The 19,293-nt window shown below is 38.5% G+C and overlaps 1 protein-coding gene across 6 annotated transcripts in view; it reads right to left on the reverse strand.

Moving 5' to 3' along the window:
- corin.L (corin, serine peptidase L homeolog) overlaps nt 1–19,293 on the reverse strand; it is a 113,432-nt gene that overhangs the window by 40,099 nt on the left and 54,040 nt on the right. For all 6 annotated transcript variants that reach the window (XM_018229598.2, XM_018229615.2, XM_018229601.2 and 3 more), the window contains exons 5-8: nt 12,596–12,777; nt 9,496–9,609; nt 2,856–2,963; nt 8–118 (exon numbers count right to left, since the gene is read on the reverse strand). In XM_018229598.2, the coding sequence (XP_018085087.1) occupies nt 8–118; nt 2,856–2,963; nt 9,496–9,609; nt 12,596–12,777 (515 nt within the window). The remainder of the gene's footprint in view (nt 1–7; nt 119–2,855; nt 2,964–9,495; nt 9,610–12,595; nt 12,778–19,293) is intronic.

The raw sequence follows: 19,293 nt of genomic DNA on the forward strand, positions 1-19,293 counted from the left end.
AACTTACAGCAGTTGACTTCATCTGACTTGTCAGCACAGTCATGGTCTCCATCACAGACCCAACTTAATGTTATGCATCGCCCGTCTCCACACCGATAACTTTCTAAAGGGTTGCAACCTGAGCAAGCAAAGGTGAGAGGTGATGTCTGATGAAGCACTTAAAAGGCACAATATACTAATTCATTGTAACTGTTATAACTGTTATAAATTATTAAAACTTGACATAATGTCCTTTCTACCAAACAATATAAGGGTGCTCCATTGACTTAAGGGTGTACCATACATAAATGAATGCTGACCTACTATATTTAAGGAAGCATTCTGCAACGTTTCTACCTTCATTGAACACTAGATGATTTTGTTTCATTGTGTGCTTTGTGCTGCTTTAGAAAAAGATTCCCTAAGTAGAGGATATAATCATTTCAAAGATTGAGGAGCCAGATAAGTGGACATGGACTTAACTGGGAAGTGTGATTAAATTAGAGATACACCAAGGAGCATACAGTCATGCCCAACTGGGTCCTAAAATACAGTTAGGATGGGGACCTGTTTCCTTCTACTGCTTAAAGTGAAACTGTCACGAAAAAACTACTTTTTAAAATATGAAAGTACATTAAGGGGCAGATTTATGAAAAGTCGAGGCGAATTTTCAAATGAAAAAAATTAGAATTTCGAGCTATTTTTTGTGTACTTCGACTAGGGTATAGTCAAAATTCGATTTGAATTTGAAAAAAATTAAAACATTTGAATATTGAAATTTATCATGTACTGTCTCTTTAAAAATTCGACTTTAACCATTCGCCATCTAAAACCTGCCGAATTACGGTTTTAGCCTATGGGGGACCTCCTAGAACCTATCTGGAGTCAAAGTTTTTTTTGGGGAAAAACTTTGAATCGAATTCAATCGAATGTGATATTCCTTCGATTCGCGAAATTCGAATTCAGCTGAATACAGACCTATTAGATCAAAAATGTACCTATTCGACCAACAAAAAACTTTGACTTTATTTCGGTTGGTCTTTTTGAATTTGAATTTTGAAGTTTTTTCCAATTCGAAATTCGACCCTTGATAAATATGCCCCTAAAAGTTACCTATAGTTCATGCTGTTTTTTGCTGAGAGGTTCAGTGTCAGACTGACCCATCATGATAGCAGGAGATACTCGGTGTCAGTTGGCCCTCGTGCTGTTAAACTTTTGGCCTATTTCATGGTCATTCCCTATTTCTATGTGAACAAAGTGGCTAAATAGATGGAATAATCAATTATAGTATGTAACTAGGAGAATAGAGGTTGAGTGAGAAGAGGAAGAAAATAGTAGTGAGGGCCACTGGTCTAAAAACTTTTGGTGGGCCCCTGGTCTAAGGTTTTTTGGTGGGCCCCTGGTGTCCCAGTCCGACATTGGAGAGGTTTGTTTTTGTAAGTGATTGTTAGTTGAAGTTCCTAAACCTGACTGTTTTGCCAACCTAAATGTCCCATCTCAGCCTGTCAGTTAAAGTTTCTAATGCTAACGGATGCCTGCTGCACAAATATGGCAGCCCCCAGATAGGCGATCACAGGGAGTCAGATTAATGTTAAAGCATTGGGAAAATACTGCAAATAATGGCAAAATTATAAGAAGCATGCAAAGTCAGTTTTATGGTACATGTAAAAAAGGTTACATTTTGGGTGTCAGTATCTCTTTAAACACCCTTTTTGTTTTATCAGTGCCCAATAGATGGCACTCTGCTAAAGTATAAAGTCCTGGGCAACCATGTGCTCAGGGTCCATTTTGTGTAAGCCCTGGCCTGAGCAGGCAGCCAGGGCTCCAGTGGAACCTAGACAGGTCAGGTCTAGTCAGCACAGGCTACTCATCTTAAGAGGTCCCTCTAGGAGTGACAAACAGTTGCGCTATTTAGCCGAGAAGCTTGAGGCTCTTCCGAGGAATTGAGTGGGATTATGATCTAATTGCCCAGAAGTAGGGACTAAGTATACAGACCTAGGGATGTAGAGATTCCCCTCAGGTTCCACTTAGGGAAAAGGCTGAAAGCTGAGGTACCTCCTCACTGCGGTACATGTTCTCTTCCCTGCGGGGACTGATACTGACCAAAGGAGCTATGAGTATATGCCTATCCACTGTTTCTGTATGATCCTGCTTGCTCTATGTGTACATTCCATTGTGGATACTCCTGTTCAATAAATATATTCTTTGCTTAAGTTATAAGTACCACTTGCATTCAATTATTGTCCCTGCACCAAGTTACTATTATACTACACCCTGCCTCCACATCATTTGTGAGGGCTTACCCCTGAATATTTAAGGTCTCATCTGGAGCACAGTATTGGGGATTAAGCTCATAGTAGAATGATGCACTCAATTTACTATAGCGCTACACTTATAAGAAAACAAAAATGACCAATGTTTCATAAAGACCATGGAATGTATAATATTATATTGGATAGCATACTGTAAAGTAGATTCTGAGAGAAAACCATGAGCCTTGGTAGCAAGAAGTATGTACTGTATATACAGTATGTAGCATCTTTCCCTATTGAGCTGGATGTCTCGAGATATCCTGCTCATAAATACATTTTATACAAGATGAGATGGGCACTCCAGATGTTGTGCATATGTGGGCTTTTTGTAATAAAGAGTAACAAGGAAAAATGAAATCTATTGTGCATTGGTTCATATATTTTTCTAAGGTTAAACCTTTTAAAATGTGTCACTCCCCAGCTGTGTTTCATTTTATATTATTATCTTATTTCATATTATTTTGTAATCATGCTGGCTGCAAAGAAAACATTTAAAAGCAGGAGCTTTACAGTTGAGACCGTAATAAAGGTATTTCGCCTCTGGCTGCCAAATTGATGACATACCGCAATTCTGTTCGTCGCTCAGATCTCCACAGTCATCGTATCCATCACAAACAAAGCTGTGATTCAGACATTTCCCAGTGTTACAGCGGAATAAATGTTCACTGCAATCTGTATGAGGATAAAAGTGAGCTTTTAAGAGTCAGAAATACAATATCCACTGCATCCATAAAATGAAGGAATAATTAAATAGACCTTTGGTGAACATAAAATACTCATGCCAGATCATGGCACGGTTTGTTGTAAAAGAAGGTAAAGCATTCCAAGTATTTCTGCTGTATAATTCCCTGGAACTTCTGAGTGGCAAAAATGAAGGGAGTCAGACACCCTACTGGGAAACTACAGGATAAATCCAGGTACTGTCGGTGCTGAAATAAATCATGGCTTGAAGGCTGATATCACATGTTTTTAAGATGCTACTAATCACCCAACAAATATGTCCTACAGCACCTGAACTTCATTCCAGGCATATTATATGAGCAAGACGGGAAGTCAGTGATTAACAGTGTGAAATAACAGGGGTCAAAAACCATAACAATATAAATCATCTACCATCAAGTATGTATGTTAGTGTGCTTGCTTGCAGGTGATGGTGGTGGAGTGATGTTTAGTCAGTATTAACCTTTAAATGCACTGTGCATTGTACTGGTACAACTGATCTGGTTACTCCCACTGGTAACGTCATTTCATGTCCCAACCAATATTCATCTACTATAGATATCATTTGGTTCAGGGATGAGATATGCTGGAAAATGTCTTCTGCAGACACCCCATAGGGGTCATTAAAAAATGTAAGTTTTAACATTTACGCAGTTGCGCTTCCGCCTCAACGCAAATTATTTGGTTTATGTGTAAAGTGAGAACAGAGTGGAAGTAACAGGACTATGGAAACGATGCATTTATTTTTCTAACTAAAAAGGTAACAAAAAAACAATTGGAGAGTTCAGCATTTCAGACTGATCCATTTGGGTTAGCTATTCGTAAGGGTAATGGTTCAGGTCACATCTCATATTGCCCGAAATGTAAACATGAAAATGTGGACCATTATTTATGGAGTTGTCCCTAAGTCAAGTTGGCTTGGCAAAGACCAAAAGATTTTCTTTGTTCGAAGTTAAAAATATGCTTTACACTTTCTCCAGCTTATGCTCTCTTAAATATAGGCTGCCCTTTTATTTCTGGAATGAACCAGTATAAACCCAATACGAAAGAATTAAAGAACTTGATTCATCGTTTTGTTGCTGCTATGAAGAAAACTCTTCTTCTATATTGGCTTTTCGGAACCTCCCTCCTCCATAAAGGATATTTTATCACAGATAAATGTTGGCAAGAAGCGTTATGGACAAAAATAACTAACCCTCATTTAAAGCGCAGATTTGGGGTATATTTATCAAAGAGTGAAGTTAATAGTGAAGTTCCGCCACTAGAATGAAATTCCGCCACTCTCCATTAATTTCTATGGGATTTTTATAGGCGTATTTATCAAAGGGTGAACTTTCACTTTCACCCATTGATAAATACGCCTTTCAAAATCCCATAGAAATGAATTGAGACCTGCGGAATTTCACTCTAGTGCCGGAACTTCAGTCTTTGATAAATTGTCTCTTTTCTTCAAACCAAATGATCTTTGCCACGAAATTGAAATATTAGGGATATTACAAATCTAATACTCTTACATGTAAAGTGTCTCCATTAGTTCAAGGATATTTTTGCTATTTGATACTGCTGTATTAGTCAATAGTTCTCTTCATTTAAATCTGTAAAGTTTTGGTGTATTTTAGCTTATTTTGGTTTTTATTATTTCTTTCCCTTTTATTTTATATGCTATGTTATCTGTTTTCCTTTGGCATCTTTGATTTTAAGGGGCCATTTACTTAGTTTGAGTGAAGGAATAGAGGAAAAATTGTTCAAATTTCGAATGGTCGAATATGGCTACTTCGACCATCGAATTGGCTACTTCGACTTTCGACTACGACCTTCGACTTCGAATCGAACGCTTCGAACTAAAAATCGTTTGACTATTCGACCATTCGATAGTCGAAGTACTGTCTCTTTAAAAATTTCTTCGACCCCCTAGTTCGCCACCTAAAACCTACCGAGGCCAAGGTTAGCCTATGGGGAAGGTCCCCATAGGCTTCCTAACAATTTCCTGATCGAAGGAATATCCTTCGATCGATGAATTAAAATCCTTTGAATCGTTCGATCGTAGGAATAGCGCAAAATCCTTCGACTTCGATATTTGAAGTCGAAGGATTTTATTTCGACGGGTTATTAACCCTCGATATTCGACCCTAGGTAAATGTGCCCCTAAGCATATGCACTTATTTGTTCAATTCCTTGATATGTCATGCAGCAATGTATATTCTTCTTCTATGTTTATCTTGACGTACTTAATATGTGAATCATAATCTGTTGTGTTTATGAAAACCCAATAAAAATTTTAAACATAAAAAAAGAGTTCATCTGAAAAAAAATACAGTATATATATTTGTTTATAAAGTTAATTGAATGGTCAATATAATGATAAAATATGAGATAACACAGGGGCTCATTTATCAACGCAAATGTATACCTGCACAATAACCTATAGCAACCAAGATTTCAGGCTCTTCAACCAGTTGCAGATAGAATGAATGAAAGCACACATTTGATTGGTTACTGCCCAGGTGCAAATTTGCCCAGGTTTGTTAAATCAGCCCCATAGTAGCTGATAAACACATTTTAAATGGAAGTCAGTATGTTACATCCATCTGACCTATATTGCTGTTTCATTCTTCTCATTGATTAAATAAAACTGTCTACATATCAAATCAATTCTTCACAGCCAACCAGGCAAAGATGACATTATACAGATCAGCAGACACCTCGCTGTCATGTTAATTAAGATGAAGGATTTATTTTTCAGCTTTTATTCTTGAGCTGAGTGACAGCTTATTTATGTTTCAGAGCGTGACAGATATTTGTTAGGATTTCCATCCTGCGTTAGGTCAGTATCACTCAGCCTTTGTAAATCACAGGGGCAATTAAGCATGAAACAAGTATCCAGCTTGTTCAGGGGAGCCCTCTCTTATCTTCTCTAGAAAACAGTATAAAAGCTACTGGATGTGTTTCTAATACTTACATTATAAATGAGCATTTCTCCTCCCAGGTAAAGTTATCACATATGTCACCAGCTAAATTAACAGATTATTCATTTAGTTTAACTTGTTCAAATAGGACAATATGCCATATATAGTAGGTTTTTGGCTAACAGGTCTCTGCATAATAGATTCCATACCTGTACATACATACATATACTACTATAATTTTCAGCATGTTTGTTTGGGCCCTGAATTTTCCAAAAGTGCAAAATAATGGGTACAAAATGGGCTCAATTCATTTTTTAATTTTTTTTGCATCTGGGAAATATCATAGGTCTCTGGGCTCCATATTGGAGTCACTTGAAGGACTACAGTGCTGCTTGTGTTTGATAGTGCTGTATTCATGAAGGGCAAGTTCAGTGTTGGACTGGGGTATCAGGGACCACTGGGCCCCCCACCACAATAGAGAGTTTGAGCTCCCCCCCACACACACCGCATATCATTTACCTTACTTTCTCCTTGCAGACCTGATGGTGGGGGGTAAGCACTAATAAATGCAGTTCCCAGTGGGGGAGTGGGCCTCAGTTGGCAGGGGCCACAGAACCCACAAGGTCCCACTGGGCAAGTCCAACAATGGGCAAGCAGGCGAGGCACTTAGGCCTCCCAGCCCCTACCCATCCTCTAACTTGCACATCATTGAGTTACTTAAAGGAAAACGATACCCCACAAACAATGTAGGTCTCTATGAAAAGATATTGCATAACACAGCTCATATGTAAATCCCTGATACATGTAAATAAACCTTTTTCATAATAATATACTTTTCTAGTAGTATGTGCCATTGGGTAATCATAAATAGAATATTGCCATTTTAAAAAATAAGGGCCGTCCCCTGGGATCGTAAGATTCACTGTGCACACATACAAACCACATGTAAGGTCACATGAGCCAATTAACAGACAGAGTTGTGTCTTTTGCTTCAACACTTCTTCCTGTTACAGTTAGAGCTGCAGTATTTCTGGTCAGGTGATCTCTGAGGCAGCACACAGACCATCACAAAATGGTGGCTCAAGGCAAGAGTTGTAAAAGGGCAATATTTACTTAAATATATATACCAGTTTGATAAGATTCTTTTAATATGCTACTTATTATGATATAAACCAGGGGTCCCCAACCTTTTTTTACCCATGAGCCACATTCAAATATAAAAAGAGTTGGGGAGCAACACAAGCATGAAAAAGTCTATTGGGTGCCAAATAAGGGCTGTGATTGACTATTTGGTAGCCCCTATGTGGACTGGCAGCCTACAGGAGGCTCTATTTGGCACTATACTTAGTTTTTATGCAATTAAAACTTGCTTCCAAGCCTGAAATTCAAAAATAAGCTCCTTCTTTGAGGCCACAGAGAGCAACATCCAAGGGGTTGGAGAGCAACATGTTGCTCACGAGCTACTGGTTGGGGATCACTGATATAAACTATCTGTTGCCTAAGTATTCATTTTGGGGGTATAGTTTTCCTTTAAGTATCTGCTAACTGGGCTCTGTACTTACCTCCTTTGTTTAGTGCTATTAAACTCCCTCTCAGTGATATTCTAGATGTGCATACATAAATACAGGTGTTTACAAAAATTGTTGCCAAGTAGGACCTGCCATAGCGGAAATTCCAGTTCACGTTTAGCTGTCTGACAAATTTTCCCCAAAAAATCTGCTTGTGTTTTTAAATGATATCCTTGGTCAAATTCAACGCCTGCAGAGGGAACCAGAGCACAGGAACATGAGAGCTGAATCCAAAGAACTATAAGTGGGCAGACATTTGCAGGGCAGGTGGGATGTATGATATTCTCCATGATCACAAGAGGCTTCTATTTATATAATGGCCTACGAAGAATTTTCAGGCTTTCCTTAAGCAAGGCAAGTCTTGTGAAAACCCGACTCATGTGTCAGTGCAAATCTGCACAGAATAAATAGTCTGTACACACATTAAACTATGCTCTCAAAGCCAAATTAAAATTGTATCTATACTTATCCAGATAACCTTGCTTATGTAAGTAGTCTTCCCAGCTGAAAAAGGATGTTGAGGTATTTAGGTATAGCTATGCTCCTATTAGAACAAAGGAGGACATAGGTAACCAATCAGAAGAATAAATGCTCTTCATCATCAATGTAACCAATATATGTAGAATTAAGTCTTCCTTTAGTAAGCAGGGTGCAAAGTGAAAATAATCCACAAACCATGGTTTTTTTTTGCACTCTGCACTACAGTTTGCACCCAAAGATGCAACTATTTGAACTCCAAGAATGAAGGGCAAAGGACAGCCTCTTCTATGAATAAAGTACTGCTGGACAAGCTAGAAGTGACACTGGCTGAACCTGCAGAAGAGCCCTGTATTTACATCAGCCTATGGCAAGCATAAAGTACAGAGCAACCTGAGCCCAACATCACTGCCCTTTTGCTCTGGACTTTGATGCAAGTGCACAGGAAATCCAGCGGGTGCTACAAAATTTTTAATGATGGATGATTTTTAGAATTACAAATGTTGCCCAAGGAACTGTTATTCAGATGCAAGATATTTGTATTAAAAAGCACCTCCTTATACCTTATATTCAGGCTATTAGTTCTTAGGCTAAGTAACCAGGAATGTAACACATTACCAGCTTCTGGGTTAATGCTCAAATGAAAATGTGCAGTTCATACTGCTACTAATTTGTTTCTACTGGAGTCTGCATCCTGTAACTGTATACTGGTCAGGGCCCCTGCTTCACTCTCTACATTCTATGGCCCTAAGCTTTTGCATGGATTACAATGCAATTGTGTCAGGCTCAGTGGCGTAACTAGATATTACTGGGCCCCACAGCAAATTATTTTTCAGGCCCCCAAAATGTTTAGAGGTTGACTTGTTTCTCCAATATTTATTGAAATTGTATATGAATTAGGGCCTCATGGGGCCCCTATACCTCCTGGGCCCCCCTGCAGCCGCAGGGTCTGCTTCCTCTATAGTTACGCCCCTGGTCAGGCTCTTGCAACGCAGTGATAGTGGATTTCTGGGAAAAAATGCTGAAATGTTCGGATAAATGGTAATTGCTACCTGCATTGCATTAAATGAGCCTCACAGTCATGTAAAAATAGTTTTTTTTTAGGTGTAAAAACCCAACTCAACCAGAAGATTGCTTCAATGTTACCTGCTGATTGACTTTTTATCATACTCCCATCATGTGATAACTCATGTGAGTCAACTATTATACTAGTCCAATTTTGGAAACATATAGGGTAAAGCATAACATGGTAAAATTGCTCAACTTGCTCTTACGAGGACCTTTGCAATTTGCCTTCCGTTTTTTAGATGTCATGTTATTAGGTGTTCTCAGAATGGTAATATCATAAAATGCATCATGAGCGCCCTCTGTTGTTTGCATCTGGCAATGGCCGGACAGAAAAGTTAACTTCCTCAGTACCAAGAAGAGTCTTGACACTTATCTGATTGGCTCTGTTGCTCAATGTTATAAATGTACATTGGATGAGATGATGATAAAATTGTGTTTAAAAATGAGTGTCTAAAACGGACTTACTGCAATAAACCTCGTCGCTCCAGTCATCACAGTCATTGTATCCATTGCACATTAGTTTGTTCTGTATGCACACTCCATTGGCACACAAGAAGCTGTCATGTTCTCCGCACAGTGCTAAAAGGCAATTATAAACATTTGTCAAATTATCTATCCGTCAGCTAAAATAAGTGGATATACAATAGTGCTTGAAATTTTGTAAATCATTTCATGTGCCATCGCTTTACATTTTTTAAACAAACAGGGGTCTTCTGTCTTCCAAATACTAACAAACATGGGTTACAGGATAAAAACGGGATCAGAGACACAAACACTCAGATGTTCCTATAAGAAAACATTAACCCTAATTACTGCATGTTAGATGTAACTAAATGATTGATACCACAACATGGAGACGACCCTCACCATCAAAAATCTATGATTGGCTACATAAAATAACTGAAATTGAAAGAAAAAATCACAATCTATACAGGACATTCGGTCAGTTTTTGAGTTGGCTCGTTTTTTTATCCATAAACGTTGTGCAAGATTTTAAGTTTTTCTCTTTTTCTATAATGTGCATCAAATTTTTTAAATGGAAGCTTCTGTTGTCATTGCTGTAATAAAACACATTTAAATGAAAAAGGATCAGCACACAACAACAGTCAAAGCATAGTTCTTCACCTTGCTGAAGCATAAGCGGTGGACAGGGAAGTCTTGTTGGATACAAATACCTTAACAAAATGTCACATTATTATGTTAGCCCTCTTGTCTTTATGTTAGCTGGCAAAACTCAACCTCTGGCTCTTTGGCTTTTGTATGACATTGTAGCTGAAAATCAGCATGAGGGTTGAATGCAGGACATCCCTAATGTATGTAAGTTTAATTCAAGTTTATTACCTCCCGTTTTATCTTTGACCCAAAAGTAAGTAAGTCACCAAATTGTCACTCTCCGCCTGCCTTTCATACTGTCATAATAAAAAAAAACCTTTTAACAAGCTAGGGGCCTTTTAAAAAAAGCTGGTGGAATGTACGGTTTAAACAACATATCATTTTTTCTTCAGTATATAAAATCATATTGGATCGTAGAGGTAGTAATTTCTTTTAACAGTGCTCAGGAGTAATAAATTCTTTCATGCAGGTCTGTGCACCAATACTAAGCATTTCCGAAGAAATCTTGATTGAATAAAGATGTTTTTATCCATTGCATGGTTGATGGAAGAAAGAGCATTGCTAAGATGGTGATGGCAGGAGTACTTCTCCTCATATTCACTAAAGCAAAACAATATTTCAGTGTTTTAAAGGGGTCAGAAACCCTCCAAAAATGTTACCTAATGAAACGAAAATGTAATCTAATCAACTTTTAGGGGGCTATTTATTAAACCTCGAATTTAGTAGGTCGGGCTTTTTAGGACAAAAACTCGAATTTTTCGTGGAAAAAGAAAATCTAATTTTTTGAGATTTATTATACCCTGATGCTGCAAAAAGCCTGAATCTGAAAATCTACCATCTGAAGTCCTGTATAAGTCAAAGGGAGAGGCACCTTCCCCAATTTGAAGATAATGCGGTTTGCTCTGAATTTAGCCCATTAAAATTTCGGGTTTTTGGGCAAAACCCCAGAAAAATCGAGTGATTCAGGTTTTTGCTCGACTTTATCTGGTTTTTTTCCCCAATCTGATTAATTTGAGTTTTTAAATTAATAAATAAGGTCAAATCCGGCATGGGAGTTTGATTGTGTTTTTTTGAATAAAATAATGAGATAAATTTGGAGTTTAGTAAATAGTAATTATACATTTTCCAGGATGTTTAAATTATTTGTAAATGTAGTTGCTATTGAAAGTGGTATCTGACCTTATCATTTCACAGTACTATTGGTTCTGACTACAGGTACCATTTAAAAGATGTAGCAGTAGTCAGCTCCCTTCCAGCAAAAGAACCTTTAAGGCATTGTGGGAACTGGAGTATTGGCTATATGACAGCTTAATCATTTTAGGGGTACATATAATGGTTCATGCTTTAGAAGTGAAAGAGCCATGATGCACTTCTGCCCAGGGAATGGCTGGAATGACCTTGTGCCTTTTGGAAAATGATCGTGCAAGTTGCTTAGCTTCAGGGGTGCCACGGCCTTACTGTCAGAGAAAACCAGAAAGGGTGCTACTTTATCTAACTGTTTTTGGAAAGCAACAAAGGTCTAAGAAGTGTATACAGTATGTAGCCGTAGACTTTTTTGATTCTTGCATTGGCCCTTTAATATCTACTGTGTATAATCACAGAGCCAAATATGCATTTAAAAGAGCAAGGCAACAAGTTGACAGCAAAAGAACAACAAATTCTGACCTCCTTATCCTTTGTAATGTTTTCTGTATTATTCCATGAAAGGAACAACAAATATTTATGTGTTGTACACAATACATGATTTTGTTGCTATCTTCTAATCTCAGAGCTTTAGTAAATAGGCTATTACCCTGCATCCTTCTTCTACCCTCTTAACTTCCTGACCTCTGATACATATCCAGTTGCATCTTGTTGCCAAATGAGGATTTAGGAACAAATCCTGCATATAAAAGAAGGAACAGTGTTGTTTTGTTGAACATTCAACAGTCATAGCTCCCCATGCCCATTTTTAATTTGTTCTGTGGACCTAAATCCCTGTGTAAAATTTGTATTAGCACCATAAAAGTTTACAAGCACATTCTGTAATCAGAAGCAGACTGGCACACTGACATACATTCCTAAGGACAGCAGTGTAAGCAGAATGCGATGCCTGTTTTAAGAGGGTTTGGAATGTTTTCACAAGTGCAAATGACATTGTCATGATATCCGGTTGGGTATTCACCAATTACCAGAGTTTTGTAGAATCATGGAATGTTATCATCTTTTGTGCTTCCATGAGAAGATACAACCAAATAATTATGTCTCCTCTTCTTTTAACAAAGCAGCGCTTCTGTCACGCTTTATGGCTGAGCAGAAATCCTATTTGAAACTCAATGAATTCAATGGAAGATTTTGAGCACTTAACAGGATTCACTAGTGGGGTGACTGAGAATCCGGTTTCAGGAGAGGCCTGGGAATAGTGATTTCAATAGGTAATTAATATTATGCTTATGATACCAGAATGTCGTACATTGCCTTCCTTTCTCTTGCAATGGAGAGAAGCATACACGGCTGGTGTTGCTGTTGTCTGTTTTATTCTGAAACTGGGAGCACCTTAGGAACTCCGGCCACGAAGAGTTGACCATCTCCAGCACTGGCTCACAGCCTTCTTGCGCTGCCTCACAAAACGATCTGCATGGCAGTAAGGGGTAGCTGCAGACAAACACAAACCAAATAAAAGGATTAAAACACCTTGTTAAAAGGAACAATATGCTCAATTTATAATTGTTTTCAATGTAATTTTCATTAAATGGCTTTCTCCTTGGTGGCCTAACCCTTGTGGGCATAGTAGCCCTTTAAGTGCAGTTGTTGTGGTGCTTTGGGTAGCCCACTCCGCTAGCATTCCCAATAAATATAAATAGCTTATGGTTAAAAGCAGATGGATGAACATTACTTGCAAGGACAGACTGTTACACATTGTCATCGCCTTCTACAGAAGTGCTAGATGATATACAGTAGAAAGTGCTGGCGCTGAATTGTTATCTAATGGAGATCCTCTGCAGTACATGAGTTCAATGCGCAGTTGCTTATCGTTTAGGAGCTGCTATTAGGAGATGGGGCGTGAGGTGTGAAGTTCTGTGAATGAAGTGTCCATTCAGAGCCAACACTTATTTGACACATGTGACAGCTAAACAGTCCTTGAGCATCCGTGCCAACAACCAATATAGCACTAGAGTTATGGACACTTCACTGGTGTCAGATAGCTGATAACATGTTGCACTACGCATTTTATGATTTCAAAAGAAAATAGAAGCCAACAATTGCTACAGTATGTCTTACTTTTTTGTACCTCTGATATATGGTGTGAGGTCAAGTGTCCATTGCCAACTCACTCTGTTATGCACCAGAAAAATGTTAGATTGAGGAAGCTCGCTAGGCAAATATATGAAAAATTGGATCCATGATCATTTCTATACCCTATCAGGGCTTCATACTTCTCTAGTTGTAACCATCATGCCCTGTAACCATCATGCCAGACTGGGGATAGTTCAAAGACCTAATAGGTTGGAAGTACTGTTGACATTGATTATAAAGGCCTGTTTGCCTGGCTAAGTCATCCTCCTGGGTGCCTGGTTCCTTCTGTCCAGCTTATGTTTGAAATACACAAAAATACATCTCCTTTCCTGGTTCTATTCTAAATTCGACCCTTGATAAATATGCCCCTAAGGGGCAAATTTACTAAAGGGTGAAGTGACTAAAGCTGGCGAAAATTCACAAGCGTGATGTCATTTCGGTACTTCGCTAATTTACTAGCGGTTGCTGGCGTAACTTCGCTAGCAAAGGAGATAGACTCTAGTGCTACTTCGCTCTGGCGAAAGAGCGTTACTTCGCGAATTCACTAAGATGCGGATTTTACTGACCGTTACCTCTTGCACCAGACTTGCCTTCGCCACCTCAGACCAGACAAAGTGCAATAGAGTAGATGGACTTCCTCAAAAAATAGTTTAAAAATTTTCTAAGTCCCAAAAAACGCTGGCGACTTTTCATTTTTTAGGGTGATGGGCTGCAAAAGATCGTAAACTTTTTCTTGGGTACCCAGCTTCCCCCCTACATTTCCTAACATATGACACCTAAACTATACAGTGGGCTCATGTGTAGGGCAATATAACAACTCTAGTTTATTTTATTAAGGTTTCCCGGACTTGTGTAATGTAATGTATTTGCTGCAACATATACGTCCATTCAACTTTAACTTCCCGCCGTATGCAAATGAGCCAACGCTAGCGCAACTTCACTTTGCTTGCCGTAGTAACGCTAGCGCAACTTCACCAGCGTTCGCTGCCCTGGACGCAATTTCAGATTTTAGTGAATTAGCGTTGTCCTGGCAAATCTACGCCTGGTGAAGTGTTGCGATGTGAGCAAAGCCGTCGCTGGCGAATTTTCGGAGGTTAGTGAATTTGCCCCTAAGTGTAGTGGCGTTGCTAAACTATAGGGGAATAACTGTGGAATAAAATAATTTTTTCTATACAAGCCCTGACCTTTGCGCAAGAGGGAAGACAACTGGTTGGCTGTATTAAAGTTGGGTGCCTGAAATAAAATATTAGCATTTTTGCACATTCAATTTAGAATTCACACAAGATACTACAGATATTTCCAATTAATTCCAGAGTAAAAATGAGCTATGGTTAAAAAAATGTATAATTGGCAATCACCCACATCCAGAGACCAACTGTGTAAAGAAGGAATTCCTTCCCAGGAGCTTTCTGGAAATGCAATATGGAGCAGAGAGTCACGAGATATACATGCATATACTGTATATACATATTAATTTACTATACTTTGTTTGAAGCCTATACAAGTGCTCAACTAAGAAGTCAAAGTTATTAATAGTGGGTGATTCCAATTAAGGAATAACCTGCTAAAGTGATTCAAATGGAGCATGGAAATTGAGCAAGATGGTGCCATTTGGAAAGGAGCAGCTGTGCATTACTTAATAACACAGTGTTAATTTCTGCAAAACCAATTCCATTTCTAATCTTCAACCGAGATGGCAGTTTGTTATGGCAATTACAGTAAACAAATGTACAGTGTAATTGCCTCTGTGTGAATGAAAGTTTAGTTTTCACAACTTAGTGACCTCAGTGACTACAGTGACCTTGAAGCTCCATCATCTCAGAAATCTTTTTTAGAGAATTCCCTTTTCTAAAGCACTTACATCCTCTTACAGCAGTCTGACTAAATGTAAGTGTAGGGACCCTGTTGATTAGACATTTCTCAGGCAGTTTCCCCTTTGTATTTTTGGACACAAAGGTCCTTTGAGTCACCCAGGCAGCTATGTCTCATTTCCTGGGTCCTATGTAACTTAATTTAGGTTATTGTTGCCCAGTAGATGGCAGCATTTAAAAGTATATAGGGGTATAGCCCCATGTGCCCAGGGTCTTTCCTGGGACCTCACCTCTCTTGGAAGTTGTTACAAGCCTAGGGCTACAGTTTGGTAAACATTTAGGTAGGGTTAGCTAATCAGTTTTGTCATAGTTACTCTAGGACTAAGAGGAAGGCTCAGGGAAGATAGTGAGCAGCTTTCGCTCCACCGAGGAGGAATAGTGGGGTTAGGACCCCATGTTGTGTGAACCACTAGTGCAGGGATTTCAGTGGGTGAGTGGATGACCAGGTATGGTGCCAAGATACAAGACCCCAAGTTGAGGAACCCAAAGCACAGTGATCTACCCTCGTGGAGGAGTTGCCTCAGGAATGTGGTAATTACACTTCCTTTACTTCTGTGAAGGATCTGTCACTATTTCATTTGACTTAAAAGAAGTGACAACTGACTGCACTTATGTTGTTTACTGTTAATAAACAAGTTATTGCTGCAAAGAAATCCCTGTGACTGGAATCCAACCTGCCCAGAGTCCACAGAAGGTACAGGGAGTTGCTGGGAGTGGCCGTGTACAAGTGGGTCAGAGGCACAATACACACAGAAATAGTCCTGGTCACACACACTATAATTCATACATAAGGTAAGACCCTCCCTTAGAATCTGCAACCTAACAAACTAATAGCAGAACATATATTCCTGCCTGCATTGCGAGACAGTGGGATTTACATAATTCCCAAGGAAAAGAAAAGTATGTTAGAAGTGGCAAATTTGTTGGTGCAAGTACAGGGACAGCAGAATCACTCCATGAAAACTCTGTGCTTTCCTTTGTGTATAATTTAGCTGTTTCCTCTACACAAAAAATGATCATTTGTTCTAAATGACCATCAGCGTCAGTAGCATGCAGCCAAATCCATAACAGGATTAACATAAAGGCTGGTGAGCAATGATCTCTGCTCAAAAGCTTTGTCCTGATGACAAGTAACAGTATATTTAAGTGGGACTATATGGACCCAATGGGCATATGGAGGCTTCAACTTATATCCTTTACAACCTGTAGCAATAGTAACATTGCTGGCCTGTCTATGTGTGGCATTGTCAGTCGGGAATAATAAAGAACCTCAAGTAAAACATTTTAGTGTATTTCTACACCCTGTCAGGATGTTCTCTGTAATATTTCTGTATCAGAAGTAAAAGCTTGTTATAGCCAGTTGTAACTTGATTAAAGTGGACCTGTCACCCAGACACAAAAATCTGTATAATAAAAGTCCTTTTCAAATTAAACATGAAATCCAATTTCTATTTTTTATTAAAGCATTCATAGCTGTTGTAAGATCATTTAAAAATCTCAGCTGTCAATCAAATATTGTCTGCCCCTCCTCTATGCCAATGGCATAGAGGCGGGGCAGACAATTACTTTCACTTTCCATTCAGCACTTCCTAGAAATCACTGCTCTCCCCACATTCTCCCATTCTCTTAACCATTTAATTGTGTATGCAGGGCATGGAAATGGACATTGGGTCCCCCATTCTGGTGCACAAACAAGATTCTGAGATGATGCAAGGCTTGCCTTAATAACAGTGTGCACAAAATGGCTGCTGCCTGCTTGCTATAATTTTGAAATCCCAGACTGAAGGAAACAAGATTCAAATAATTTATATAGTGTAATTAAAGTTCATTTTGCTTGACTAAAGTGATAAAATAGGATTTTGAATAATTTCTTTGGGTGACGGGTCCCCTTTAAGAACTCTTTGTTATAGAACTCTCCTATATCAGAACTTTTCTTAGGTCAAAGTCTCCTTTGCTCCACCACAACTTATTTATCCCCATGTTTCCAGAACTACTTATGTATCCTGAAATATCTGAACTACAGAAAAGCCATTTTCTATAGACTCAAATAATTGTAAATTTTAGAAATGATTGCCTTGAACCCAATGCCTTGCACCCAATCCTAACTAAAATATTATTCATCCTTATTGGAGGCAAAACAATCTTATTGGGTTTATTTCTGTTTAAATTATATTTTAATAGACATCAAGTATGGAGATCTAAATTACAGTAAGATCCCTTACTGGAAGACCCCTGGTTTGGAGTATTCTGGATAAGAAATCATACATCTGTATTTATATAGGGCTACTCAGGCGCCCTTAACACCCTCTAATGTTTTTACATGTTGAAAACTGTACAAGTAATAGTCATTGCAAATTGCAATGACAAGGCACCAAGAGAAACATGAAAGAGTTCTTTCTTAGAGTTCAACATTGGTTTTACTGCACCAGTGCTTGGTGCATTGTAGGAGGGGTATATGGAATTCAGTAGTGTTACGTTCCACAGTCAGTGCACTAGTCATTACATTATAGAAGAGCATTTCCCCTATCCTCCAAAGGCTGATGAAAATGAAGTACATCAAAGGAATTCCAACGGCACACAGGACTATGAGAAATCTTCAAAAATGCTTTAAAATACATTTTTGAAGATTTCTCATAGTCCTGTGTGCCGTTGGAATTCCTTTGATGTACTCTGTTGTGGGGCTTGCCGAACCTCTGCCAGTGAGCACCAGGCATATTGTTGTTATCTGTTGGGTGTGCGGGATCCTGCTTTGTTCCTAGCTTGATGAAAATGAAGGGCAAAGAGTTCCCTTATACCATGAGGCAGATTTATCAAGGGTTGAAGTGAATTCGAGGGAATTTTCAAAGTAAAATAGTTTGAATATTCGACCATTCGATAATCGAAGTACTGCCTCTTTAAAAAAACTTCGACTTCAGTACTTCGCCAAAGAAACCTGCCGGAGTGCTATGTTAGCCTATGGGGACCTTCTATAGCATTTTTCTACGTTTTTTGGAGTCGACGTAAAATCGTTCGATCGTACGATAAAATCGTCCGAAACGTTTCATTCGAAGGATTTAATCGTTCGATCAAATGATTTTACTTCGACCGCAGAATACCCAAATTTGATGAAAAAAGTTTGAATTCGAATTCAAAGTATTTCAATTCGATGGTCAAATTTCGAAGTATTTTTTACTTCGAAATTCGACCCTTGATAAATCTGCCCCCATCTGTTATCAGGCAAGTACGCATTTTTTTTTTTTTTGCTTATGTTTGGTTAGTACTATTTAGAATGGATGCATCCAAATGGTTGTCCTCAAAATAAATTGATTGACAGCTTTCATGGACCCTTTTCATGATAAGACACCAACCAGCTTTACAGAATCATGGACAGTACTTGCCATTCATCACTCTGTATGTCATGGTCCCTAAGAAGACCATGGGGATTAAAATCACCCCCTGGTCTTTCCAGTAAGTATAACAAATTACAGGAATAGTAAGAGGAATTTAACATTTTACATCTCCGCCTTAAATTTTTTTCCACAATTAAAAGAAAAATATTTTATACTCTTTGGGAATAATGAATTTGGCCCTGTGTTTGCAGGAATAGCCGGTAAATCTGCACTTAGGAGGTACTGCTAGTTGCAAGAGATATAAAAAAAAAACATTATTGGCATTACTTCTAAATAATAAACAGCATTGGAAATAATCTTGAAGAGGCTAACGGGATCAGCCTTGTTATTATAAACACATGTTTAATGCACGCCTCCATATAACATTCCTGGGACTGTAAATATAACAGTAATGCGATTAGCAAGGAATCCTCAGGGGCCCTAATAAAGTTATACAGTGGAAAGCACCATAACAGCATATACATAATCTATGACAGGATCTTCATCATCCAACAATCCCTGATCATTTTAGAATATATTTATATATATATTAGTATTGCTTATCATCACTAAATGTATATATGTATATATATATGGGTGAGGTGTGTAGTTCAATTGATTGAAAGTTAGTATCA

This window comes from Xenopus laevis, chromosome 1L, assembly GCF_017654675.1.
Source record: "Xenopus laevis strain J_2021 chromosome 1L, Xenopus_laevis_v10.1, whole genome shotgun sequence".
Classification (NCBI taxonomy): domain Eukaryota; kingdom Metazoa; phylum Chordata; class Amphibia; order Anura; family Pipidae; genus Xenopus; species Xenopus laevis.